At 34.6% G+C, this 27,902-nt stretch overlaps 3 protein-coding genes across 3 annotated transcripts; 1 reads left to right on the plus strand and 2 right to left on the minus strand.

Moving 5' to 3' along the window:
• Positions 1-3,403: 3,403 nt before the first annotated feature.
• LOC128133529 (L10-interacting MYB domain-containing protein-like) lies at positions 3,404-5,006 on the minus strand. The gene is made up of 4 exons (XM_052771002.1): positions 4,689-5,006; positions 4,145-4,613; positions 3,684-3,796; positions 3,404-3,496 (listed from the first exon to the last, which is right to left on the minus strand). Exons 1-4 carry the CDS (start codon positions 5,004-5,006, stop codon positions 3,404-3,406), a joined length of 993 nt encoding a protein of 330 aa, XP_052626962.1.
• Positions 5,007-13,239: 8,233 nt separating this feature from the next.
• LOC111892322 (tubby-like protein 8) lies at positions 13,240-15,878 on the plus strand. The gene is made up of 8 exons (XM_023888400.3): positions 13,240-13,836; positions 13,915-14,029; positions 14,130-14,359; positions 14,455-14,551; positions 14,649-14,738; positions 15,353-15,445; positions 15,529-15,596; positions 15,679-15,878. The coding sequence occupies exons 1-8, from the start codon at positions 13,409-13,411 to the stop codon at positions 15,752-15,754; spliced, it is 1,197 nt and encodes a 398-aa protein (XP_023744168.1). The 5' UTR covers positions 13,240-13,408; the 3' UTR covers positions 15,755-15,878.
• A 795-nt stretch (positions 15,879-16,673) lies between these two features.
• LOC111892302 (AP2-like ethylene-responsive transcription factor At1g16060) lies at positions 16,674-21,670 on the minus strand. The gene is made up of 7 exons (XM_052770466.1): positions 21,149-21,670; positions 20,839-21,071; positions 20,599-20,687; positions 20,431-20,504; positions 20,298-20,348; positions 20,105-20,181; positions 16,674-17,563 (listed from the first exon to the last, which is right to left on the minus strand). The coding sequence occupies exons 2-7, from the start codon at positions 20,870-20,872 to the stop codon at positions 16,998-17,000; spliced, it is 891 nt and encodes a 296-aa protein (XP_052626426.1). The 5' UTR covers positions 20,873-21,071; positions 21,149-21,670; the 3' UTR covers positions 16,674-16,997.
• Positions 21,671-27,902: the final 6,232 nt, after the last annotated feature.

Genomic DNA, 27,902 nt, shown 5'->3' on the forward strand with positions numbered 1-27,902 from the left:
CATGTCCCTGACAGATTTTGCCATTGGCATTCTTCACAAATCACATATTTTTAATGTTAGGTTTTAGGTCAAAAAATATCAATATAGACCTTCATAATTAGAATCATGAGTGCAATCACTCTTCAAAATTTGATATTTCGACCCTATAGTTTGGAGTATCATGAAATCTAATTTGGGATAATCCAAGAATGAGAATTTAGAAGTCAGGCCACTTCCAAATTTGAAACACAGAAAGTACCTTGTTATTTTGCATTTTGATGAGATAGAAAGTTTTTGATGGAAATTTCGAGCATAATAAATCCAACCCTTTTCTAGAACATTCATTACGTTCTTATACAAGGAAGATATGTAGTTAAAAGGGTGGTCGCATCCATTTTGGCGCCAAAATGGTAGTTAGAAAGAAGGTTATAAGAAAAAATTGATTCTTACATCACAATGATGTCACAACATGCTTTGGCGGGAAAATGCATGTACAGACTCTTTCTTGATATAGAAATCCATTTAGGTTTCGGGTGTAACGCCCGTAGATCAAGGCTAGTCAATTTAGAGACGATAGGCGTCAAAAATGAATTTTTGATGAAAGATTATTTAGAATGAATAATCTTAACTAATTTACAGTATATGTTACAAGGTTTTCGTGCACATAAAGAACGCCGAAATCCGAGTTATAACGAAGAAGTTATGACCTGTCGAAGTTTCGCGACAGAACCGGCACGACACAGCGCGATGTAAAAAGTGAATTTATTTTAGAGCAATATTTAGCCTTAGCAATCTAAATGAAAGACGTAGAATACGTTAAACCATGAGCGTGCATAAAAAGAACGCCCAAATCTGACTTCGTATGAGGAAGTTATGATTTTTCGAAGTTTCGACTTAGCGGTATGTAGCCCGAATACTCGATTTGAGACCGAGCGGTTTTTAGTCAAAAAATCTAAATGAGAATTGAAGATCTCATTAATTTTAGTAAAACAATAAAAAGATAGGCGAAAACGGACGTCGGATGAAGAAGTTATGATTTTATAACGGAGTTTTCCTGTCCCGGCCTACTAAAAATAAATAATAAAAATAAATTCAAAATTAGCCGACGGAGTCTAAACGAAAGTTGTAGATCGTAGTCTCACCTACGCGTGGATATAAAGAACGTCGAAAACAGAGTTCGTATGAGGAAGATATGAATTTTTGAAGTTTATTAAATATTTTCGAAATTAAATTTAAATATAAATTTTCGATATTATCCAAGGGGGGAGCCACCGGGCTTATCCAGGTTACGCCCCGCGTAACCTAAGATTACGCCCCGCGTAAATCGCAAATCCAGACCCTATAAAAGGGAGTCGAGTGCAGCCGATTCATTCGCTCATTTCTCTTCTTTTTCTCGCGTTTTTGCATCGTTTTTCGTGCAAGAATTATCCCGAAGCCCCGGTATCATTCCCGAGCCCCGAAGCAAGTCCCGAGGCCCCGAAGATCCCGAGAAGTGCAATTCCCGAGCCGAAGCTCTGCCCGCGAGGAGTCCGGTTTTTGTGAAGATCTTCCAGATCTGCCGAAGAATACTACTTCTACAAGTCGTAGTGCTGTCCGATCATCTTCTAATCAAGTGAGTGTGTGGTCACTTTCTTCTAACACATAAATATTAAGTATTTGCTATGAAATACGTGCTATGTGTATAATATTTTGTTGTTTATTTGAGATGATTGTGGAACGGGTGAATTATATAAGTTTTAATGAGTTAAACTATATATGTATTTTGTATCTAAAGATATGTTGGGTAGAACATGAGTAGATGAGGTTGTTGGTATGTGATAAAAGGTGGGTTGGACCATGAGATAAAAGTATAAAGAGATAAACTTGTTTTAGATCCGAGAGTATGGATCAGAGCAGGAGGTTAGTTTTAGATGCAAGGGTATGGATCAGATCAAGAGGTTAGTTTTAGATCTGGGAATATGGATTAGGTAATGAGGCAAATTTAAGTTCCGGGAGTACGGATTATGTATTTTTGAATTATGAGTTCATACGATAAGGTATCATGCGTATAGTCCCTTTTAGGAATGTGATTTTTATACGTGTATTGATTAAAGTATGAAGTATACATATGTATGTGAAGTATTTGTTATTTTCTGAAATACGTGTTAGATATATTTGATGATATACAACGTACGAATCATATATGGTTCAATATGTGTTAAGATGTATATATATGATATTATTACTTAAAACCTTGTGTTAAGTATACACTAGTTAGGGGTCGTTTGATAGTTGCTGACTGGGTTAGAGCTGACTGGGTTAGAAGCTGACTGGGTTAGAAATGCTGACTGAGTCCATATCTGACTGAGTTTATGTTGTTTGATTATTTATCTGAATGGTTGTGCTGAATGAAAAAATGACCATATTACCCTTATGTTGTCTCTTGTGCTGGATAAAAAAAATTATAAAACCACAAATTATCATATAAAATCCAAATTAAACATACATCAATTAAAATCCAAATACAAAGTGTACTACAAAATCCAAATACAAATTGTCATACATAATAAAAAAGTACATCATTTAACGTGAACCATTTGAAAATAACTGATTAGCAATCTGGTCACGCAAATTAGTCATATAGTTAACGGCTTCTGAACCCCATTCTATGCCTTCTATGTTTTGACCCTCATTTCCTCCACCACCCACATTATGACTAACCATAGTGTTTTGTTCAAAGTTCGTAAATAATTCATCTTCAATATCGTATTTCCTTATAAAATTATGGACCGCAACACAAGAAATGACTATGTCTCTTTGCACTGGAAAAGGATAAGGAGCCATTTGTTTTAAAATTGGAAATCTCGCCTTCAACACACCATAAGCACGTTCAATGTAATTTCTAAGTTGTGCATGAGCATGATTGAACATTTCTTCCTTAGTCAAAGCTCTGTTTCTTCGAAAATCGGCTAACCAATACCTAGTATTGCGGTAGGGAGCCATAAATCCACGGGTGTTGGTGTATGCGGCATCACAAAGGTAATATTTATCTGTAGATGCATGACAAATTTATCATATAAATAATATAGATAATAAAACGTATAGTAAAGTTACAAACCTGGTGGAGGGAATGGAAATCCGGAAGTTGGGTTAAATGCAACTTCTTTCAAAACTTTAGAATCATGTGCTATGCCCTCCCATCCAGCCCATACAAAGGTGAATATCATATCAAAATTACAAATTCCAATTACATTTTGATAACATTCACCTTTTCCTCTTCCCCTATAACGAGTTTGTTGATCAACAGGCACAACTGCATGTACAAGTGTTCCATCTAGTGCACCTATTGCTCCGGGAAATATTTGCATTAGCCGTCTATGTCGTTCTGAGGTATTTGTTGTTGAATTAGACAAGGTTGGTACTATAATTTCTCGTGCAAAACACATCATTTCACGTAAGACCTCATGAAAACATTGATGAATCGTTTGTGTGGAGTGATGAAATCTTTCTTTAACGGCTCGAAAACGTTCATTATGTCCTATAACATGTAAAAACATAGCCATCTTCTCTTCAACGCTTATCGTCCTACTAGATTGCAACCAATTTCTTTGTGTAAAGTGATTGCATAATAGTACAAATGCATCTTGTGAAAGACGTATCATATCGTAACATTGTATAGGACATCCGTGTATCAAATCTTGCGTATACACATATCCCTTGGCTACCTGTTCGCTAGCTCTTATTCTTTTAATTATTCGTTGCCTTTGTCGGACCAACATCAACCAATACCACGAGAATATAAGAAAATATAAAAAGTCACCTTCTTTATCCATGTGTCCTGTTAGATGTCAAATACAAATTACATTTTAATCAATAACATAACAATCAATAACATACCAATCCATAACATAACAATCCATAACATAACAAATCGTAACATGTAAATACGAAAAACATAACATTCCATAACATATAAATTCATATAACATAACCGCACCTAAGAAAAACAATCCATAACATAACTAAACCATAACATACTAAAGTCAAACAATGAACCATAACATACTAAAGTCAAACGTAACATGTAAATACTAAAGTCAACCAACTAATCCAAATTTTTTTCCCGCATTTGTTACCCATGACTCACAAGTTGACAAGTTAAGGCGCAACCAAATTTTCCTATTACCAGCACTTTCAGCAAATAACATAAGAGCAGTGGTGTATTTCGGATCATATTCTCCCCACTCCAAGCATGTCAACTTCGCCATACAAGCATCCATCTCCTTGTCAAGATTATTTGCTTCGGTGAATGCTTGTGCAGCCTTGATAATCTCTTTTCCAACTTCTTTCAACTCATCATCAAGTGTGGTTTCTTTAGGACCATTTCGTTTGCCTCCCTTGTTTTTTGTCCGCCCAGATGATTCCTCACTAGTAGGTTGAGGTATTGTTGAGCTTGGGGTATCTGCATGAGGTGCTGGCTCATCCATCTCTGTATCCTCAAAATCATGTGTACTGAAGGTTTCATTGGGATGAGGTAATGTCGAAGATGGCCCCCAACTGTGAACACCGGTCGAGGTTGCCCCATCAAATAGTTGGGTACAAAGTTCAGGGCAAGGGAGGGGTGCATTTCTCAGCTTATCTACATACTTGTTCAACTGTTTGACAAATTTAATAAATATTATTAAAGTAGTAAAAAAATAGTCTACTTTAAAAAATATGTATATATGTACCTTCGCTTCCGCTTCCCATTCTTCATTAGTCATGTTAAAAGAATTCGTTACGGGATTATAAATATTTCCTGTTTTGTTTTTAAGTTTTAACCACACTACATACTTTGCTTTTAAATAGTCGTATCGGTTTTTCATTTGTTTTTTGTCGACAATAAAATTATGATCTGTTTTCAATTTCTCCGCGACCACAGCCCATGAGCTTGCTTTTAGTCCACTACCCTCCCTGCCATTGCTTGTTAATTCTTGTATACATGCTTCCAAAAAAGTTTTGTCCACCAATTCCGACTTCCAACTAACCCTAATTCTTTTATCTGTCATGTCTATTGTAAAAAGATTAAAAAAAAAAAAAAACTAATCATCCACATAACACACATTTGCAAATAGCTAACACTATTTGTTTGATGTCAATAAGATAAAACATATATTTTTTTGTTTAACCTAAAGATAATACAACTTGAAGACAAGACTTGGGAGATATCATATACACACAGTACATAACTTGAAGACAACATCTCATATATCAGTTTGGTAATGCATATATACCTATGTAACAAATTCTAATCATTGTCTTGAGCATTTTGATGTTACACACATATGCACATAAACATAACATATACACACAGTACACAATTCATTCGATTTAACAGCTATATAAAACAACTATATAAGGGCTGTGATTTCACACATTAGTAAACATGAAGGGGCTGTGATTTAACAACTATATAAAACAACTATATAAGGGGCTATGATTTTTGATGTTACACACATTGCAAACTTTGATTTCACACATTAGTAAACATGATTGGGCTGTGATTTAACAACTATATAAAACAACTATATAAGGGGCTGTGATTTTTGATGTTATACACATTGCAAACTTTGATTTCACACATTAGTAAACATGAAGGTGCTGTGATTTAACAACTATATAAAACAACTATATAAGGGGCTGTGATTTTTGATGTTTCACACATTGCAAACTTTGATTTCAAAATGAAATCATCAATTTGACAGCAAACATGAAGGGTTGTGTGATTTCAGAAAAAAAAAAAACGAAGAGGAAGAGGAAGAAGGAGCGGCAATTTGCATTAGGGAAGCAGGAGCAGGAGAAGAAATTTGTATTAGGGAGCAGCAATTTGTGATTTCAGATCAAATAAAGCAAAAAAAAAAACACGCAGTTACCTTGTCGTTGCCGGAGAAGTCGCGCAGTGTCGTCGCCGGAGAAGATGGGTTGCGTCGTCGCCGGAGAAGATGAGGAGGGAGGCGATCAGCACTTGGCGATGGAGAAGAAGAAGACGGCTGATTCTACTGTTTAGGTTATTACCGATAGCGAAGGAGGCGAGTGAGGGCAAATGACAAAAAGAAAACGCGTAGCTTTTCCAGTCCGGAGGTTTTTTTTGGCTTACCGGGTAAGAGTAATGGGCTGACCGAGTAAGCTTTATTTTGTATTTATCAAACATCCGACTGCTGACCGAGTCAGCAGTCAGCACTGACTGGACCCGGTCAGCTTAAATCAAACAGCCCCTTAGTCTTTTTTCCTAAATGGAGATAGTATCGGGAATTGATTATAAGTATTGTAGGTTTGCCTAGTGATGGGTTAAGACTTAAATGGGATGTTTAGTTCAATTAAGTTTGGACATTGGGTAGTCTCTTATTAAGAGTACGTGTGTTGTGAGATGGATGATCGGTGGAGTACGTTCTACGTATAGAAGTACATTTTATGTACGAAGTCTTTTTCAAAGCTCTGTGTCTTGGGTGCTGCTTGTGCCAGGGTACTATTATGTTCTCGGGTACAATTCTTTCGCATACCAAAGTATTATAATGTGCCAGAAGTACTATCATGTACAAAGTCTTTTTGACAATTTTGTGTGTCGGTTACGGGAGCGTACGGGAGTACTCTAGTAGTATTTCCCAATACTTTTATTTTGAGAGAGCTTTGGAGTCAGTGTTTCTTTTATGAAGTGATCGACCGAGCTTCATATGTCAGCGTTTTCTTTCACGAAGTAATTAAGGGAACTTCGTAGACTGCCTAATAAAGTGTGTCGGTTATAGACCACTGTTAGGTATGTTTGGTGTTATATTGCTGGATAGGGTGCGTCTGGGGGTTAAATACCTCATGTATTCAGGCCACTGCTAGGCAAAGTTCGATGCTGGGATAGGTAAAGTCTGGGGGTATAATACCTCATGATAGTCAGACCACGCCTAGGCATTGTTATCTAGATAACTACCCCTGACTTAAAATGTCTTGTGGTTCTTTCTTTTACGAACGAAGGTTCGTGGTGAAACTCATTCTATTCCCCTCATTTGATGTCTTTATTGATCCTCGTTTGCTGCTAGGGAATTTCCGAAGCAGCTTCATCATTTTGTTGTTCATACCGATTCCTTAGGCTAGATCTCGTAAGATCATAGTATAGGGTCAGTAAGTGGGGATCGACGGGATGGGATATATTGTTTTAGAAATATAATTTATATGTGTTTATAATATTAGTGATTTTGCAGGATCGAGATATACTTTATTATCACGTTGTTTGAACTAAGAGCTTTCATACTCTGTGTTCCTTAGGTGATTGGGTTCACCAGGGATATTCGAACTAAGTATTCATTAGATATTTGAATTTAGTGTTCATCAGAGATAATTGAACTAAGTGTTCATTAAGTGTTTGTGAACTAGGTGTTCATTGGGTAATATTGGAACTAAGTGTTCATTACGTGTTCTTGAACTAGGTGTTCATTAATTATTGTGAATTGCGTGTTCACTAGAGGTAATCTAAGAACCTTGGCAGCACTAGACATTGTGTCAGTTCCTTAGGGCAATCCTTAGGAATGAATGAGAGAAGGGTAATTGGTTCTTAGGATAAATCTTTAAGAAATAAATGGAGATAATGGGGGTGGGTATTTGAATTGATTGTTTGATAATTAAATATAATAATTATATTATTGTGGGTTGAAAACCCTATATGCTCACCAGGCTCCCAAGCTTGACCCACTCAGTTTTCTTTGTATCACAGATATTGATACGAAGATATATTTCATGGAGAGATTAAAGGGGAGATGTAAAATCTTTAGTGTAAATAATGTAAGTTATGTTTATGCTTATGTGTCTGTATCGGAACATGACATCCCGAGATTTTGTTATATAATAAAAATACATTTCTCTAAAGAAATGCTTTGATAAATCTTTATCATATTTTGGGAACAAATTCCACAACTGTTTTCTTTAAAAGATTACTCTGATTTTAAAAACCAAGCATAAACAAATCGGTCTTTTCTGGCCGAGAAATTGGGGATGTCACATCGGGGTGCTACCCCTTGACCCTGCTAGGAGTGCTTCCCTCAGAACCCCATATTCCTGGGTTCACATTTATCACTCTGAGTGTGCACCCCGCTCTCCAGTCTCGGTCAGTAAATAGAACTCAACATATTTCAATATTAATAATAACTACACTAAAATATATTGATAATGAAGTTCGTATTGATCGAGTATATGAAATGAAATCAAAGTTTGAATTGAATTAAGAACACATGAGTAAATATAATCTGGATGGCTCAATAAAACTTTTGAAGGTTAGAAGAGTATGTATAGAGTAAGAACATGAAATGTTCAAAAGTTTCTCTATATCTAGTACTTATCCCTATATATAGGCATTACAGAAGTTTACAAAAAATAGACAAGGGCTAACACTATTAAGCTTCGAAATACAAAAGTACCCTTATGAAATACATAAAACAAAAGCTGAAATACAGACTTCGACACTAAGATAGACTCCTGACACTTCGACATCTCACAACACGATTCGACCTCAACATTCTCCCCCTTTGTGAGCAGTGTCAAGCCCTAGGTCATTAGCATCATTGTAGCCTTGTGAAGAACTCTTCTAATCTCCATGTACCAAACAATTGTTCTTCAAACCTCATCTTTATCACCTTCAGTATTCCTCTTGCAATTATTTATACAAACAAGTAGATTCGTATATTGAGAGTGAGTGTATCTTTCAACATCCTCAACTCTGAACAAAAACTCGGTATTCTTGTTATTTTTATTCTTCCCAATAAATACGATACCCAATGGTTTAACACAAATTTCACCATCATCAAACTCCTTCAAGCTTCCCACACCTTTCAACAGAGATTGTGGCATAGTAATTTGTTTTCCCATTGCCAAAGCCAACTCCACATCCGTTAAGGCAAGACAACCATAATAATTTTCAATGAAAAGCTTGATATGTGCAATCCCAAGCAAAAGATCTTCTTTGCTAGACACCTAAAGTTTCGAAGCATCAAACCCACTTAAGATTTTTGCCACACGAATGAGATCATTAAGATTCATTAGGGAAAGTCCGCCACTTTGAAATCACATACCACATTATTAGCACGAACTATGTGAAAACGAAAGTTATGCAATAACCCTTCGAATAATTGATCATTGGTTATACCTAGCACCTTGACAATTTTTACAAGTGACCAAATCTCTTCTTCTTTCTTTCCAAGAACTGCATGAAACCTCATTTTCACCTTCTTGAACTCTTCTTTATCATCGAATTTATCAGCTAATTGATACTGAGCTGATATGAAAGTCATATGGTTGATAGGAAAATCCAATTGATTGAAATTTGAATTTTCTATCTCATAAATTTTCTTTCGAACCTTCAAAAAATCATGCATCTCTCTAAGTGCACAAATTTGCTCAATAGTTTCATAACCGTATGGTTTTGTTGGGTCACCCTTCTCAAGACCAGGAGGATCTCCTTGCCTTTGTCTCAGAATACTTCGAATTTGCCTTTGTTTTTCATTTTCCTTTTCTAAGGCAATCTTCTTCTCTTCTTTAGTTGGCTCAATGTTGATATTGTTTCCTTTTCCTTCCATTTATTTCTTTGATGAAGATAGCTTCGAACTTGATCCACCAGCAAATGAACCAATAATAATACCTTTAGTTAAAGGCTTCAAAGTTATGGTAGTTGATGTAGTTGACATTGAAGTTAGAAACGAAGTAGGAATCTATATACTGAACACTTTCCCCACAACTTTTTCACCATCACCGGGTTTTGACAAACTTGAACCACCAAGCTTTTCTCCCCCTTGCACCCTTGTTTTAACAGGTGGGGCATCCGAAGGCATCAAATGAACAAACTTCAGTAGAGGAAAAAATCATCCCTTAGGTTGGACTCCAACGAAGAAAACATGTTTGACAATGATTCTTGAGAAACCGAAGATGAAGGAGAAACTGTAAGTTGCAAAACCAATACTTTCAAACTTCCCAATAATTCTTCCATTTTGGCAAAACCATGGGAATCAGATTATGACTTTGTATCAACCTTGGTAAGAAGTAAATTGTAAGACTCCACAACTTTCTTTACAACACCTACAATGATATCAACCTTCGTATGAAGATTAGAGTTACTTTGATCAAGTGTAGTAACCTCCTTGGTCAACTCAATTCGAAGTTCTTCAATTTTCAAATTTACATCTTCCTACACTCTCTTAACTGCTTAAACAAAGAGAATATGCATTTCCTTAGCAACGACCCTCAAATCTTTAACCTCATGAATAAACGATTCAGATTGGTGCTTCAAACATTATTCAGTCTTTGTATCAATCTGTTCCATAATAGTTTTCAATCGATGTTCTTGGGCTTTTAATAACACATCAACTTCAATTCTTGAGACAGTATTATGACTTTCGGTCTCTGCGTGAATATGAAGCAAGGAATTCAACTTGCGAGTCAAGATTTTGAATTGTTTTCCTGACATCAACATGTGATCGGGAATATTCTCTTGTTCAGGATCAAATTGAAGATCACCAAACGAAACCATGTAATCATCATCATCTTGTTCAACCTATGAAGTAGACTTTGGACCATCAAATGATTAAGAAGGAAATAAAGATGTGATAGTCTGATCCATGATATTCGAAAAAGATGGTGATATGGTGGAAGCAGATAATGAAGTAGGAATGGGTGAAATGAATGGTGGTAACGAAGTAGAGGTATTCATAATAGTGGATTCGAATGTGGATGAAGTAAGGATAGAAACAGGAACAGATGAAGTAGAGACATTCGAAATATTGTGGGCTTCGTGTGTTGACATCCTATCACCCATGTTGACATTTGTGTCCATATTAGATATGTCTACAGTGATGCCTGAAGTTCGTACCTCCTCCGAAATGGACTTGGCAAACGAAACTTCGGGCGGTATGACTGAAGTCGGCTCAGGGATGGATAAAGTAGATGAATCACCTAGATTAGTAGATGTGTCCACATAAGATGCTTTCACAAAGCCACTAAGACTACCAGTCGCCTCAAAAGTCGATTTACTGGTGAGTCCCTCTAGGGTGAATCGAAGCCAAAATCACTTTGTAGAACAGGAGAGTCATTACCTTCGAAATCATTCTCAACAACAACTTCATCGAGAGGATCTTTCAATGCCTTCACTTTCTTTGAAGCTGGAGCAACTGGAGCAGGGATTTCACGAATAATCACCCTGTTTCAATTAATTTAGGGCTTTCGAATCTTTTGAAGTTTTGTTGCAAAAACCCCTTTTGGTGAAGAGATAGACTTTTCCACAACATCTACCCTTGGCTTTGTAACTGCTTTCTCGACCACCTCAGGAACAACTTTAGGTTTTTCAACCTCTGAAGGTTTCTTGGGACTTTTGCTGCGTTTTGAAGTCCTTCCAATTCCTTTTCGTAGCAAAAAAAACTGTTGCGACAGTAGGATTGATGGTTTGAAGGTAAGCCACAAGAATTGGGTTTGTGGGATCAACCTTGTGAAGCATCGCATCTGGAACCTTGCAATGTTAGGAAACACCTCAGAATCATTTTCAACATTCTTCGGTTGTTGATAAATCCAAAACTCAGTCGTAGGAACATCAGCGAACCAAAATACCTTCCTTCTCATACACATATAGGAGAATCAGACTTCAATATCTTGCACATGAAACACCATTAGCTACATTTGTGTGGGAGATATTGACACCAAATTCCTCCCATAGAAAAGTAGTATAATCAACCTGTAAATCGTAATACCGACCAGCAACCATGGCATAAACTTCAAGCCTGCCCTTATCCAAACCTACACTTCGACCTGTCAAGCATCGAAGAAAAATTCCAAAGAGGAAGTTCCACACACATGGTAACGCAAATTTCTTGAACTGACTAAGTTTAGTGAGTAGTGGTTGGTGACCCATCTCATTGAACATATGAAGCACTTATTCATTAGTAACTTCATAAAAAGGGCCCACATTGGGAATGCTCAAGATTTGAGCAAACTTGTTCTTCGTGAGCTTGTATTTCTTGTCATTGGTTAACTGAAAAGTAACCACCTTAGAGGTCTTGTTGAACACAACAGTAGAACCGGCCAACGATAACCAAGTCATCAGAACTGAGAAAGAAGTCGTCATCACAGTTGATAATACTGAATTTGTGAGAGAGACAATCAACATCTGTAGTTCTTCAGGGTATTTTGAGAAATCAGGTTGAACCCGATAGTTAGATCCTTGAATCTTTAATAATGGTTTAGATGAATCTTCATCAGTGGTTTGAGAATGATCAACCGGAATATTTATCGCCGCCATTGTTAGGGTTTGAAGGTTTGAGAGAATAGAGATGCATAAGAAGAAAGAATTAAGGAAAATCTTTAGCCTGATCGCATAAAGTTGGAAAAGATATCCCCAATATCCTTTTATACTGTGATCCCAATTTTGAATTTTAAGCGGTTTGCAATAAATGCATGCCACGTGTAACCTTGAAAAACGGACCTGTAGCTGTAAAGATAGCCATGTCTGAAAAATGATGAGCATTTTTCCTGGAAAATTGTGAAATAACCCAACTGTCACATCAATCAATCCTTTTGATTGCCCCAAGAGGATTCGACTTGGGTTTCCATCTCAAGGAGCTCGCAATCGGTGGAGTATCTAGGTCAGGCGAATGAAATCCTCCCTTATTCGAGAAATGTGGTTGAATGAAACCATTATTGCCAAGTATTTAGAATGGAAAGACGAAACTGTGTTTTCCTTTGTAAAGATAATGAAGTGTTTAAGAATATCCAAATTAGGATTCATTCTCTATTTATAATCGGGTCCACAAACCTACTCAAGATACCTTGGGGCCAAGGCGTACACCTCCTCAAATTCTATCATACATGACCCAAAAAACGGTCATATAAGGTTTAAAGATTTATTTAATTGGTTATATTTTCGACTTTATTTACCTAAAGTATAAAAAAAAAATTAAATGATCTTTTAAAATAATTTCCATAAGTTTGTAAGGTTAAAACGTTATTTTCTTAAAAATAAAATAGGATAGAATTTTGTGGGTTTTTTTTCCATTAGCACTATATTTTGGGGAAAAAAAATAAATAATAACATAACAAAATAATAACAAAAGATGCCTAAATCTTTCGCCTTTTAGTACAAATAGTCAAAGTCCTTTCAATAAATAAATAAATAAATAAAGTTTGTGACCCCACCAAGCATTTAGAACTCACCAAACCAAATTTCCTGTTTAAATGCTCTTCCCGCTTCTTACTCCATTTCCGTATCCTAATAGTTACCGTTGTTAGCAACAAAACTCCACTCAATAAATCCAACGTCTTAAACCCACTTCCCAAGTGGAACACTTCCCCCAAAGCCATTATTTTCAAATTCAAACTCCCCTTCTTATTCTTTACCATCTATGGCATCAAACACCTCATTCTTTCCCTTCTGAACCCATTTTTACCCTCTCAAATGTCGAATTCAAACAAGGATCCAATTCCACGCCAACCTTCCTACAGTTCCCTCTATCATAATCCCCTTACAGAGCTCAAAAGTGAAGCCAACAATGGCGTTTTGACCCTTCACAATGGTCAAAACAAAGAGAATTCAGAACCAAATAAAGTAAAGACAAACTCGGATCCTGTTGTAGATAAGGAGAATGTGGATTCCAACATAACAATTGGATGTAAACCTACACCAATCGCAAAATCCCGCTTGAAAGATAGGGCATGGAAACCATCTTCATTGCAGCTGTGTATGCAGTTGAACGACCCGATTCCAAACTTCGGTTCGAGTTTCTATGAACCGATTGACTCCGGAAAAAACAATTCCGGTAACATTTGGGATTATTCCGATTCCGAAGCTGCTCCAGCTTCCTCATGGTCTACACTTCCCAACAGGTTCGTATTTAAGTTCCATTAGGGTGTCGATTGAGAGTAATTCACTAATTTGTAACATTTTTGTATGTTTGTTTTCAGATCGTTGTTGTGTAGGCCATTGCCGGTGGATATCGGAAGGTGTACTTGTATTATCGTGAAGGAAAAAGCTGTTGACGGGATTAATGGCGGAAGTGTATACACTCTGTACACTAATGTATGTAACTTTGGTTACTCTAACTCATGAACCTCTCAATTAGACTACAATGTTGTTGATTTATGCTTAATTACTTTTCTTTTTCTTTGAAATTTCATAGGAAGGCCAAGGAAGACAAAATCGGAAACTTGCTGTAGCTCATCATAGACGCCACAACGGAAGATCTGAGTTCATAATTGCTCAGAATACAAAAGGGATCATATCTTGCGCAGATGATAGTTATGTCGGAAGTGTATCTGCAAATCTCTTGGGTTCCAAATACAATATCTGGGATCAGGGTCGACGTCTTAATTCCATGACTAAACACTCCAAACTTCTAGCAGCAGTATCGTAAGCTTCATTGCTATCTATAAACTATGAAGACCTCATCATCTTATCTTATAAGTTATTTACAATTTTTGTTTTTTTAAATAAATTCAAAACAGATTTGTGCCTACGATAGCAACATGGACAGGAAGCTACAGGAGTATGAAAGCATGGCTTCCTAAACATCAGTCTATGCAATTGAAGAATACAACTCAGGTTAGAAGATGATAGATTAAATATACCATTTTTAGCACTATAGTTACATGATATGAATTTTTGAATTTTAGTATGATTTTGATTTTTTTTTATTCAGGCTCAGCATATAAATGGATTACCTACGGGTTGGGAAGAGAGAATGGATAGAGTACATCAGCTGTTTTCAAAAGTTCCATGCTACAACAATGTAAAGTTTACATATATAAATATTTGAAAAATCTACCAAATACAAAGAAAGTGAATAATTTGAAAGTAGATATTTTAAAAGTAGAAAATCATAAGATCGTAGATATTTTAAAAATACAATCTTTTTAAAGAAGAAAATGAAAATAGGATGTTGTAATAAAGGTACTTGGCTGTTTTCAAAAGTTGCTTGCTATGATAATGTAAAGTTTGCATATATAAACATATGAATAAATTTAGGGTTAAGTGCAAGAATTAGGAACATAGTTTCTTTTATTTGTTTATTATATGATCCGACTTTCATTTTTTTTCATATATGAACATTTGTACCTTGAAAAATCTAACTAGTTATATCAATATGATTCATATAAAAAGAAATTTTCACTTCTATAATGCTATTTACTTGTTTATTATATAGCATCCTAGTTTCATCCAAATAACAAAGCAATTTTCATCATAATCGGGTTCAAAGTATAATGTTGTAGTAGAATGAAATAGAAGTAGGATCCTATGATACATAAATAAACAAATAAACGTACATTATTATATTCTGCATTAAGCCCTTAGCTTTAAGAAAATATGAGCATTCATTTGAAAAACTATGTTTTGTTTTTTCAGATCACAAAGCAATATGAGTTGGATTTCAGAAATAGGGGAAAATCAGGACTTAAAATCCAGAGTTCAGTCAAGAATTTCCAGTTGACTTTGGAAGTAAGTAAACTTAAAAATGTACAAAATGAATCGAAGAAACTGAATGACAAATATTGATTTGTGTTTTTTTATTCTGTGTTTAGAAAAATGGAAAACAAACAATTCTACAACTTGGGAGGGTTGGAAAGTCGAAGTATATGATGGACTACAGGTAAAAACAAATCAACATTATTTTAAAACTTTAAATTTTCATTTCAAAAAAGTTTTTATTCATTACAATATTTTTTTTTCAGATATCCGTTGACCGGTTATCAAGCCTTCAGCATATGTTTGGCTTCTATTGATTCAAAGCTTTGTTGCACAATGTGATGATGATATTATGATCATTTCTTATGACGTATGATGTCTCTCATTTTTAAATATTTTCTTAAGGCAGTTAAGTAATTTGTCTATTGCATTTTCAATAATAATAATAATAATATTTATATTGTTATTATTATTAGATGTGGGACTAGAAATTATTATACTTGGTTTGGAAGTAGATTGTTTGAAAAAGAGAGTCAATGAAATTAGCAGCCCATACTTCCAGTCCAGTTGGCATTTATGTATGCAGCTGAAGTGAATAAGTCAACTAGCTACCAGCCGACTAACAAATGTAGCCATTATACAAGACATTAAGTTTTGGTACAGCTTTTCAATCAATTTGGCAGGGTTGATTATCCACTGAAAATACGTGGTCTCCACAAAAATTAACTAATTAAAAAAATGGCTCATTTTGTCATTTTTCACTTAAATTTAAAATACGCTCTAAATTTGTTGAGTCGAAATTAATGTTTAAACAACGAAATCAAATATTAAGTGCCAAAAAGAGCTACAAGTAGGGGTTTGGCAACACTATTATTCTAGTAAGATTAAAATCGAATGCCGTTTTAATGTTCTTGTAATTGTTTAAAGTTGTTAAAAGATGTTTACAAGTAAGTGAACCAAAGTAATTATTTATCAACTCTAAAGATAATTAAGTTATTTGACATTTTCTCACTTAAACATATAATGTTCCTAATAATATTATTCAAAATAAATGCAATAGTATTACGTCAATCCAAAAATACCTACTTATTGATCCATTTTTAAATTTTAATTCTTCGATTTCTTACTTTATAGTTTTTTAGTGTTCATATTTGAATTACTTTATAGTTTTAAAGCATTATTCTGGTGGAGGAAGCACGATGTTTTGCATAGGACAAATAAACTAAAAAGATAAAAATTAAAATAATAATAATAATAATAATAAGGAAAGAAATGAGGCTTTTAGACGCCTGCAACATTTTTATTGATTTTCTTTTTTTCAGGAAACAGAAAGAAATATAGAAATAAATGAATGTCTATGCCTCATAAGTATATCTACAGTTACAAATAATTTTTAATCAGATAATTTAAAAAAGAAAAAAGGAAAATGAATTGAACACTCATCTAAAAAGACGATATCATATCAAGTCAAATAGTAAAACCCTAAGATCATCGATGAAGCTGCTCCGATCGCCATCGCCGTCGCCGCCGTTGAAACTGCACCGATCACTATCTCTATTAAGAAAAATCATTACCGATCAGCGGTTCAAGCGTCAAGCTCGCATTGGAACATAGGCGCAGCATATGAATTCAATTCCGCGAACATATTGTCTTCACCTTCTGCATAGCTATTGGACTCCTGAGAACAATCAAAATACGTTTGTATGTCGTCGGGGAAGCTTCGCCGTGGCAGATCCGACTCCGGCGGTGTCGAAGGGGAGTCAGCCACCGAGGTCCTCTCGAGCATTTCCTTAAACTTTGTGGACTGAAACAGTAGCCCTAAGGCGGAGGAAGCGGTATTACTTCCGGTAGAGCCACGTGGTGGCGGAGCTACGCTGGTGGTTGTTTCGCCGGAGCTAGAGCTTTCCGGTTGCTGGTTTTGATTGTTGCTGTTGTTGTAGTAGGAGCTTAACCCTGGATCTTGGCTACTAGCGGCGTCTGGTGGCGGATTGAGGTCAAAGTTAGTTTGACTTCCGTTTGAGTTGTTGGGATCTTTTTGGTCGGGTCTTAACCACTTAATGTAACGGCTGAGGTCAAAATTTGTAACGGCGTTAAGTCCTCGGTATTCTATTGCTGCCATGTCGTATGCAGTCGCAGCTTCTTCTTGGGTAGCTAGTGACAATATGACAAAGTTTAAGGGTATATCAGAAATAATTTAAATTACCACAACAAGTAACATTTTAGTAGAACAACAATATGACAAAGTTTAAGACTAAATTATAATTTTGGTACTTCATTATCAGAGCTGGCAAAAATTGACACGACACGAAACCCGACACGAAATAAACGGGTTTGGGTAAGATATTTCAATCCGTTTAAATAAACAGGTTGACACGACACGACACGAAAATTAAATGGGTAAGGTTAGGGTTGAGAATTTCAACTCGAAAATGACCCATTTATTCATATGCAAGTATTTTGAATTATTTAAATAAACTAGAAAGATACAAAATCAAAACCATAAGTAAAAGATAGCCTTTGAATTGAATTGTTTTATAATGTTAAAATGACTTAACCGTTTATATCAAGACTTCATTTCAATTTTTCCATTCTCTCCTAAACTACCCACTCTCTTTCACCACTATTGCATCCTCATGACCTTTGTCATCCGCCTCCCCAACTCCCATTCTTTTAATTTTGTCATCTGAACTTCCTATGACTTCATCCATTCTGCCTCCAAACTATTAGTTTTTCCTTTCCGTCTACCCAACTCCTACTCTTCCAACATGCTCAATCTTTTAACCTCACATGACACGACATATTTCGAGGTATAGCCCTAACCCGAAACCCGACACGAAAATAAACGGGTTGACACGACACGACACGTTAATTAAATGGGTCGGGTTAGGGTCAAGCACTTTCAACCCGTTTAGTGTTTCGACACGACACGACACGATTGCCACCTCTATTCATTATAGCTGTTTTTCGTAATTGTGGTCCAAAAAAGTTTTTTTGTCATCTTCCAAGTACAATTCTCTTTGTCTCTGAATATAACGTACTTTTGTAATTTTGGTGCTAAAAACATAATCTTTTTTTTGAAGAGGACCAAAAACGTTATAAACCACATATATAAGAACCAAAATTATTATAGATAAAAAAAATATATTTAAAGACAAAAAATTACTTTAGTTTTAAATTCTAACCAAAGATAATCCACTTTAATTAATTGGGTTTATATATATATATATATATATATATATATATATATATATATATATATATATATTACTTTAACATATATTACTTTAACATATATATATATATATATATATATATATATATATATATATATATATATATATATATATATATATATATATATATATTACTTTAACATAAATATTATGTTCACGTAACCATATACATGATTTGTATATTAGAATTCACTTCATTCTTAGAGACTTTTTACATTTTACATGAATTATTCTATATTGAAAAATTATTAATTATCAAAACAAATTCTTTTTATCTAAAAATCCCAATTGACCAAAAGAAAAAAAATAATAATCTTACAAGTCTGAATCTTTTTATAGGTCTCTTGCACCGACTAAAAGGTTAGCTTATTCGCTCAACCAACATAAATTTGGCACTTTGTATTCGTTTTACTTTAAATAACAAATTTGCATTTAACAAAATAATAAATTACTTATTTTTGACATGAATAATTTTTGTACTTATTATACATCCGGTACCTAAAGGCTAAACCATTTGATTTTGTGTGGAAAGTTGAATTTATTAGTATCAATTTGGAAATATTGGCCTAAAATGTGGAAGCATACGTGCGATAGGAGATAAAGGGATTTTGGTTGAACAACAATATTTGGTGGTATTGAATTCAAACTTATATGTGCATGAAATATTTGGTGGACAGTTGGGACCATGGAGTTGACAAATTTATTTCAAAACAAACTTTCATTTTTCTTAATGTCACTAACTTAGCAGTTGAAGGTTGCTCAGCTATCAACCAACTACATCTACTTTTATTTTCTTACTTTTATTAATCTCTTAATTTACATCAAACTATAATTAAAAAACATTGAAAAACATTACGAATAAGAAATAAGAACCTAAAAAACAATATTGTTTCAAATTAAAAAAGGAAAATAACAAAAAGCTAGTTTAGATCAGTTCTGAATCATAATATAATTCTCTTCCAAATTTTATTTTTATTTTTATTTATTTTAAATCTGTTTCGAGTCTGGTTTCAAACGGTTACGTACTGTGTATAGTCGTCAATTATATTATTTATCATAATACAACTTTCGTCAAATTTTTATTTCTATTTGATTTTCAATCTATTTGTGTTTTTTTGAAACATTTAAAAACTATATTATAAGTTCATAAAAATTGACTATAAATTATTTATTGCTTATGTGTATGTGTGTGTATAACTTTTTATTTTTTATTTTTTATGTTGAGATCATTATTTGATTCAAAAGGCCCTTTTCTTTTGATGGAGATGTTTAGTGGTAATAACAAAAATAATGACTACTATTTTCATTGTTTTACTTCCAAAAGCAAACTCTTTCATTTGTTTTATGGTTTTGTAGTTTTCACTTGTACGTATGCAAGTTTTGATTTAATTTAATGACAATAACATAAATAGTAATAAAAATATAAAGTTACAATCGATTAAAATAAATAAATATTTACCGTATGTTCCAAGATAAAGATATTTGTTGCCAAAAACCCGTCCAATTCGAGCCTCCCATCTACCATTATGATGGTGCCTACATATTAAAGTACCATAATAAAATTATGACAAATTTATAGGCAAACATTATAATAATTTTACTATTTCAAAATCAAAAGGACAAAAATAATACCACATTTGTTGCAAAAATACCTTGCTACACCTCTGTATTTTGAAACTCCTCGTGAAAAACCGCTACTTTTTCTATTAAAAAGAAAAAAAAAATATTATTAAAAAAATAAGAAACAAAAATGCAAAATATAAGTCAAAAAATGATAATTATTACCTTCTTAAAGATCCAATATACTCCTCTTTTGACAAACTATCCATTTCTCGAAGCTCCTCTTCGTATGTTTGGAGCTGTTATTTATTGAATGGCGTAATTATGAATAATTTGGAAATTAAATTCAATTCAATGGAATAAATTTTAAATTGAAATGGGTAAAAATATTACTGGAAAATTGAGGATGGTGTCTTGTCCCCAATACTTCAATGCTGCCAAGTCATATGCATGTGCAGCGGCTTTTTCATCGTCGTAGGCCCCTAAATATCACGAATTTGGATAAGTTTTGCTATGAATGTTGAAATTTTTTTGAATTCAAAGAACCCAATTTCCCACTTTTTATAATATAATTTATTCATAACAGTAATGAAATTGGAAGGATATACATCCAGATATTTATGTGAACCTTACCTAGATATACTGTAGGAATCGCCACCATTTTCATGAAAAATCAATCCAAAACGAAATTCGAATTAGGAATTTGAATAGAAGAATCGAAGAAACGAACTGGAACCAGGAATTAATAATAATTACAAATTTGAGAAAGAAAGAAATAAAAACCTTGTCGTCCTTTTTTGTTTTGTGATTCATTCCAACAATTCTTATCCCACAAATGAGCTTCATATCGACCAGTCCATCGATGCCTTCACATGTTGAATGAAATGAAGTCAAATTCACTCTCAAAACGACTCAAAAACTTCCAGATTGAAGAAAAGCGTACCTCGTGACGCCTCTGTATATCGAGCTTCGCTGCGGAGGTGAATCTCTCTGAACAGTCTTACGAGTTCTCTTAGCCTTGCTAATTACAGGCTTTTTATCATTAGTGTCATTTGACGACGCATTCTTTTTCTGTGAGATCTTCGCCATTAAACTTCAGTTCTATCGGAGGAACGAGGATAATTATACACAGAGAACAGAAGAGTAGAAAGCGAAAGAGAGAGAAATGAAGAAAGGAGACTGGGTCATCTCATACATACATCATCCAATGAGAGAATTGGCCATATAAAAGGAATTGATGTGAGAGAGAGAAAAGTTAATAAATAAGAGGGGTTTTGGAAGTGAGTGTGGTTTGGCAAAATCGGTGAGAGCCGGCAGAGAGATTAATGGAGGGAGGAGAGATTAGAGACGATGGCCGTCTGTAATCGGCTTTGAGCGAATTGTATTTCAGTTTCGTGATCTGTTTTTGTGTTTTGTGTTGTTTTCACTTTGATTGGATTTTGGGATTGGGATTTGTGGGGTTTTACTTTGGGTTTATTCTCTAATTGTTATTTGTGCCCTAATTTTATGTTTCTTTTGATTTGATTTATAGGCCCAGTTAAAAGTCATTATTGGACTGTCATTACGGCTTTAAGTTAATGTTTTTTTTGGGGGGGGGGGAACTTATATTTTATATAATATATATTTTTAAATTTTTAATTATTTAATATAATAATTTCTTCTATTTTTATTTTTTATTTTTTATTTTATGTATAATGATAAAAATGAAAAAATAATTCAACAAATGGTACAACTAATAAAGTATAAAATTTTAATTATGGAGAAAACGGTTGTATAAAAATTAGTTTTCATTTCAAATTGATTTTCATTGAAATCGAATTAATATTATGGATTAATAATGTGGATTTCATATTGGTTTTAGTCACGGGAAACTGAACCATCCAAACAGACCAAATGAACTTTCTTATTTATATATTAATAATTTTTTTTATATTTATGTTAAGTATTGAAGGATACCTCAATTGTTTTACTTCCATGAATTATAATGCGTCACTTTTTGTAGTTATGAGTTAATGTTATGAAAGATGAAGCCAATATGTTTGTATTTATAGTTAGGGATGAACACTTTGTATCAAATCTTAATCTGGTATCACTACCATCAGAATTATACCAAACATGACCAAATTTAAAAATATAAGACAGTATTTGGTACTCAAAATTTATGAATTTTGGGATTCGATACCGTCAGTATTGGTACTAGTACCGAAAACCGATACCAATATTGATAATGTTAATTCGGTACGGTATTTGAGATTGATTGTTGATCAAATTTGGTATTCTGAAAATCAGAAACGGTAGCGGTCGCTCCGGTTCCGGCCCACACTCATCCCTATTTATAATAATATTATGTTGAATTATTTTGATTTCTAATTTTGTTCGTAGTTACTATTAACAAGTTTTTTAAGCCATATTGAATTCTTGCACATTGTAGGGTTGCACTAAAGTCCAATTAATAAAACTATAATCCAGTTTTTGACGTTGTACTTATAAATGTCCCAATTTTTAAAGCCATACTTGAGTTTTTGCACCTTCCATTATTAATGACAATTTTGTTATGTCTCATATGCATTTTTTGGAAATTGAGTAATTGAACAATTTTATAATTTTTATAATGTTATTTTTTAAAAAATAACCATACTTTTTTTAAAAGAGTAACCATTTTGTTCGGACTGGGTTATTTTGGGCCTGTATATCGTAATCGGTAATAGGTATAGGATCCGACTCGATAATGTGATACTCCTTATAAATACCATTTTGAACCGATTTCAGACTTCATTTTGAACTCTTTCATTTCAAACTATACTTTCAACAACATTTCAGATACCAATCCAACTGTAAATATCTTCTACCGATTCAGAGCTTCATTTTTATTTGTAAGTTTCCATTATCTTTATAATGATGTTTTTAATGTAGATTATATGTTAAAAAGTAGATAATATATGCAATTATATGGGTAGTATTTGTTTTTCTATGATTTTTAGTGGTTTTTAAGCAAATATAGGATTACATGTGGTTATGTGTATAATAGATCAACAAATCTTAGATACATTCTAATTCTGACTTGTCCAATACAATTCTGGAATGCGTAGAACACGTTCGAAATACATAGAAACACATTGTCAATTTGGATTTATCTGTTTAGATCATATTAAACTCTTTCATCCAATAGAATCCCATTGTCTTATAATCATTTACAGTTTTTTTTTTCCAAACTATACCTTAAAAATCATTTAAGGGAAGGAATATAGAATCTCATGTTAACATGTTAACAGTAAGAGTAATCTTCATAAATGGTCCATGTAGTTTACAGGAATATCAAGTTTAGTTCCTAACTTTGTTCATTCTCATTGAAGGTCCATGTGGTTTCAATTTTTATTGTGGTTGGTCATTAGTCTATATAAAATGAGTTATTTACCCTTTTAATGTATTCACCATTTTCTTTGTATTGCAACAACTAAAAAACAAAAAAAATAAATACTAACCCCTCCCCCACCCCATCTCTTTTACAATGCTCATCTTCAAAGAGAGCACAACCACCGATCAACTCATTGCCATCAGAACCGTCATCGGAGTACTATCAGAAATTACAACCACCACCAATTCATCTTCATTATCATTATAACACATGATTCTCGTGTACTTTAATTCATAGCTTAAATATAAATTTTCTTGCAAAAACGATCCTTATGCAAGGCGTACGTAATGAGTACGCAAGATGTAAGTCATTAAAAGGGACACAGGGACTTTATGCCCTACCCAGGGCATAGAAACAATACGTAGGGCATAATCTCTCAAAATCCAAACCCTGGTTTTTTAGGGATCAGAGACTATTTAAAGACCTTAAGTCCTTTGAGGCCTCCCTTATCACCAACCTCTACTCTCCTAAGTTGTCATTTCGAATCCCTAATCCCTTGTGAGCTTGTTTGAGCCTTTTGTGTGTTATTAGTGTATATTGAAGAAGGAGAAGTCTATCATTTTGGATTGGTGTGGCTCAAGCTTGAAGATACAGAGCTTTCATCTCTTTTGCAAACTTCTGGATGTATAAAGCTCTCACCTTTATGGTTCTAAGGTTTAGATCTAGGTTAGATTCTTGGTTTGCAAGCTTTTAGTCCCATGTTTTGGTTGTTGTGAGTAAAAGCTACTCCAGAGCTTAAGGTTGTTAGTTTATGTTGTTTTCGAGGATCGTGTGTCATAGAAATGAAATATTTGTTGCTATCTTTCACTCATGCAAGAGTTTGAGGCCCTTGTTATGGACCTAGGGATTGGTTTTGAGCTTTATTAAGTCATGCAAAGAGATAAAGTCTGGAACTTTATCCTTTTAGATGTCCACTAGGTTCAAATATGAGTGTTAGACGTTTAGTCTTAAGATATTAAGGGCTTAATGTGGAAGTTGGCAATCAGCGAGTTACGCCTAGCGTAAACCTGGCTACGGGCTATGTGGCACGTAGCCTGGTTTGGACCCGTTTTCTGTGGAAACACACTACGCAAGGCGTAGTGAAGGAGTATCCATGGCGTAGTTCCATGGGGGGGGGGGGGGGATTTATCATTTAGGGATTTAGGCCATGTTTGGAAGGGACTAGCTTTGGAAGGGTAAATTGTCATTTTACCCTAGAAAGAGGGAAAGTATGTATTGGACCCTTGATTATGATTATTACCCTAATTATTAATTAGGGTTGCTTTTGATATGTATAGTGTGAGGAGGTTCATGGACCAGCAGCTCGAGTGTGAGAATTATAGAGTCTTATCATTGTACTTGTGGGTCAAAGGCACTAATGTCGACCCACTGGATTATGTTATGTGGAATGGTAGTTGTCTTTGTTATACTTGCATGGAATACCTCAGGGGTAGCCCATGGAATTTGTATGAAATAACATGAGGGGTAGCCCATGGTAATTGCATGAAAGACCATAGGGGTAGCCCATGGAATTTGTATGAAAGGTCACGAGGGACAACCCATGACAATTGCATGAAAGACCAGGGGGTAGCCCATGATACTTGGATTGTAAGACCCTGGGGTAGCCCATGGAAATTTTATGTATAGTGTGTGGTATTTCGGGGAAACCCATTATGCTTCGTGCTCACAAGTTTATGTTTATGTTTCAGATACTTCCGATTCTAAAGGGAAGAGTCTGACGTGATTTCATTGCATCCACCAGTGTTCCACATTTTATGATTTGATTTGTACTCTAATAACTATTTTATATATTTTCACACTATAATGGGTTTTGGAGTGAATGGATGATGGTTTTGATAGACTTAAAACAAAAAACTTACTTTGTATTATTAGGATGCTACAGGTTGGTATCAGAGCCTTGGTGTGTGAGATTCCGGCACTCTCTTGAGTGTGCCTGAACTTAAAATGAGGGATTGATGAAAATTTTCATAAAAGAAATGATTTTCTAAATTTTATTTATAGAAAGAAGGGGTGTGATGCATGCAATAGGCTGAGATCAAGTAAGTATTTCCTAAAATACCGATACATGTTTTATAATTGATGTTGATTTTAGTATATGAGAAATGTATGCTAGTTTAGAGCTAAGGATCTACTCAGGGTTGCACGATAGTGTGTTAGGAGATATGCCTTTATATGAATTTGATTGGGTTTTTTATAACCGCATGCTAGTATGATTCATATATTTGATAGATTCGCCTGATTATATTATGCTTTGTTATGAACCACTTCATGCTCGACTGCAGCTTACTTTGTGCTTTAGGGACTTCCATTAGTATCATCTAACTACCGAGCGTATACGTTAAGTTACATGTTACAAGGATTAGATAATCTTAGAAAGTTACGTTTAACTCTATTACACAACTCTTGTTTGATTCAAGTCGTTGTAGTATGAGACCTTGCAGTCGAAGGATTATCTAGTGCCTGTAGTATGTAACTGTATTCGGTAGGTAGTAGAAAGGTATTATGGGTAGTTTCTTCTACAACTGATGGCAGAGAGTGTTGGATTAGGTGTCTAAGCCCATTACTATAATTGATATTTACTTGAATTGATAGTTGCACAATCCTTTTGGGTTGCCCTCAAAACTAACAACTAGACATGATGACTTTTGGAGGAAAGGTTGAATTTATTATTTAATTAACAAATTCACATAGATGAATTATTAATGTATTATAAAAATAATATATTAATTAGAAATCATATTATTTAATTAATATTAATCATAAATTAATATGGAATTAATTTTAGGATTAAAGGAATGAATTAAATGTGTAGAGACTAAAAGTGCAATTGTTCAATAGTTGAGCAAAATGGTCCAGAACCTTCCTAGAAGGCGGGGGACAAAATTCCTAATATAATTAGGGTTTCTAGATTATCTCAAATGGATAATTAAGGAGATGGATAATTACCAAGTTTGAACTATTATTATTATATTCATATAAGGCTTATCCAGGCATCCATGTTACACTATATAAAGGACCCTTTGTTGGATTAGGTGTCTAATCCCATAACTATAATTGGTATGTACTTGACCCGATGGTAGCACGGTCCTTTTGGGTTGCCTTCACCATAGCAACTTGACTGGATGAATCTTATGTATATGTCAAAGCTAGTGGGAGTATAGTTAGCTTTCTGGTGTTGTGTGTAGATGACATGGTTCTCATAGGATACGACGTTCCAACCTTACAGGAAGTTAAGTCTTGGCTTGGGAAGTGTTTCGCTATGAAGGGCCTCGGAGAAGCTGCTTACATTCTGTGGATAAGGATATTGAGAAATAGGAGTAAAAGACTAATAGGACTTTGTCAAAGTACCTACTTGGACAAGGTGTTGAAACGTTTCAACATGGTGAATTCCAAGAAAGGAGAATTTCCTATCCAGAGCAATACCAAACTGAGTAAGACTCAGAGCCCGAGTACCGATGTCGAGATGGAAGAGATGAGTCGAGTACCATATGCTTCCGCTGTTGGCCCAATCATGTATGTTATGACATGTACTCGCCCTGATGTGGCTTTTGCTTTGAGCATGGTTAGTCGATATTAAGGGAAACCTGGTAGAGCACACTAGATTGCAATAAAGAACATTATTAAGTACCTACGAAGGACTAAGGACTGGGTCCTTACCCTCGGTGGGAGTAATGACTTGAGAGTATCAGGGTATAGTGACGCCAGCTTTCAAACCGACCGAAATAATTTCCGCTCTCATTCGGGCTGGGTGTTTACCCTGAATGGAGGAGCAGTGACTTGGAAAAGTTCCAAGCAGGAGACCGTAGCTGATTCAACGTGCGAATCAGAGTACATAGCATCCAGCGAAGCGTTAATGGAGACAATATGGCTAAAGAACTTCATTGGAGACCTTGGGGTTGTACCATCCATAAAGGAGCATATGGAGATTTTCTGTGACAACAAGGGTGTGGTCGCCTTAAACAAGGAATCAAGGGATCATGGCAGATCCAGACACATGGACATAAAATATCACTTCATAAGACATCGAGTAGAAGGACTCCTCGTAGTGAAGAGGGTATCGTCAGAAGAGAACCCAACAGATCCCCTTACGAAGGGACTGAGTAGGGTTAAGCACTTGTAGCATGCTAGGAGTATCGGGTTGAAGGACGATATTAGTTTTAGTGATTATATAGCTGTTTAGAAACTTGTAATAGATAAAATGTAATTGACATTTGATGATTGAATAAAGGAGTTTTGTTTATGAGTAAAGTTACTATCTTGTGTCAATTGTTTACTATTGTTT

The sequence above is a fragment of the Lactuca sativa genome, chromosome 4 (assembly GCF_002870075.4).
Source record: "Lactuca sativa cultivar Salinas chromosome 4, Lsat_Salinas_v11, whole genome shotgun sequence".
Classification (NCBI taxonomy): domain Eukaryota; kingdom Viridiplantae; phylum Streptophyta; class Magnoliopsida; order Asterales; family Asteraceae; genus Lactuca; species Lactuca sativa.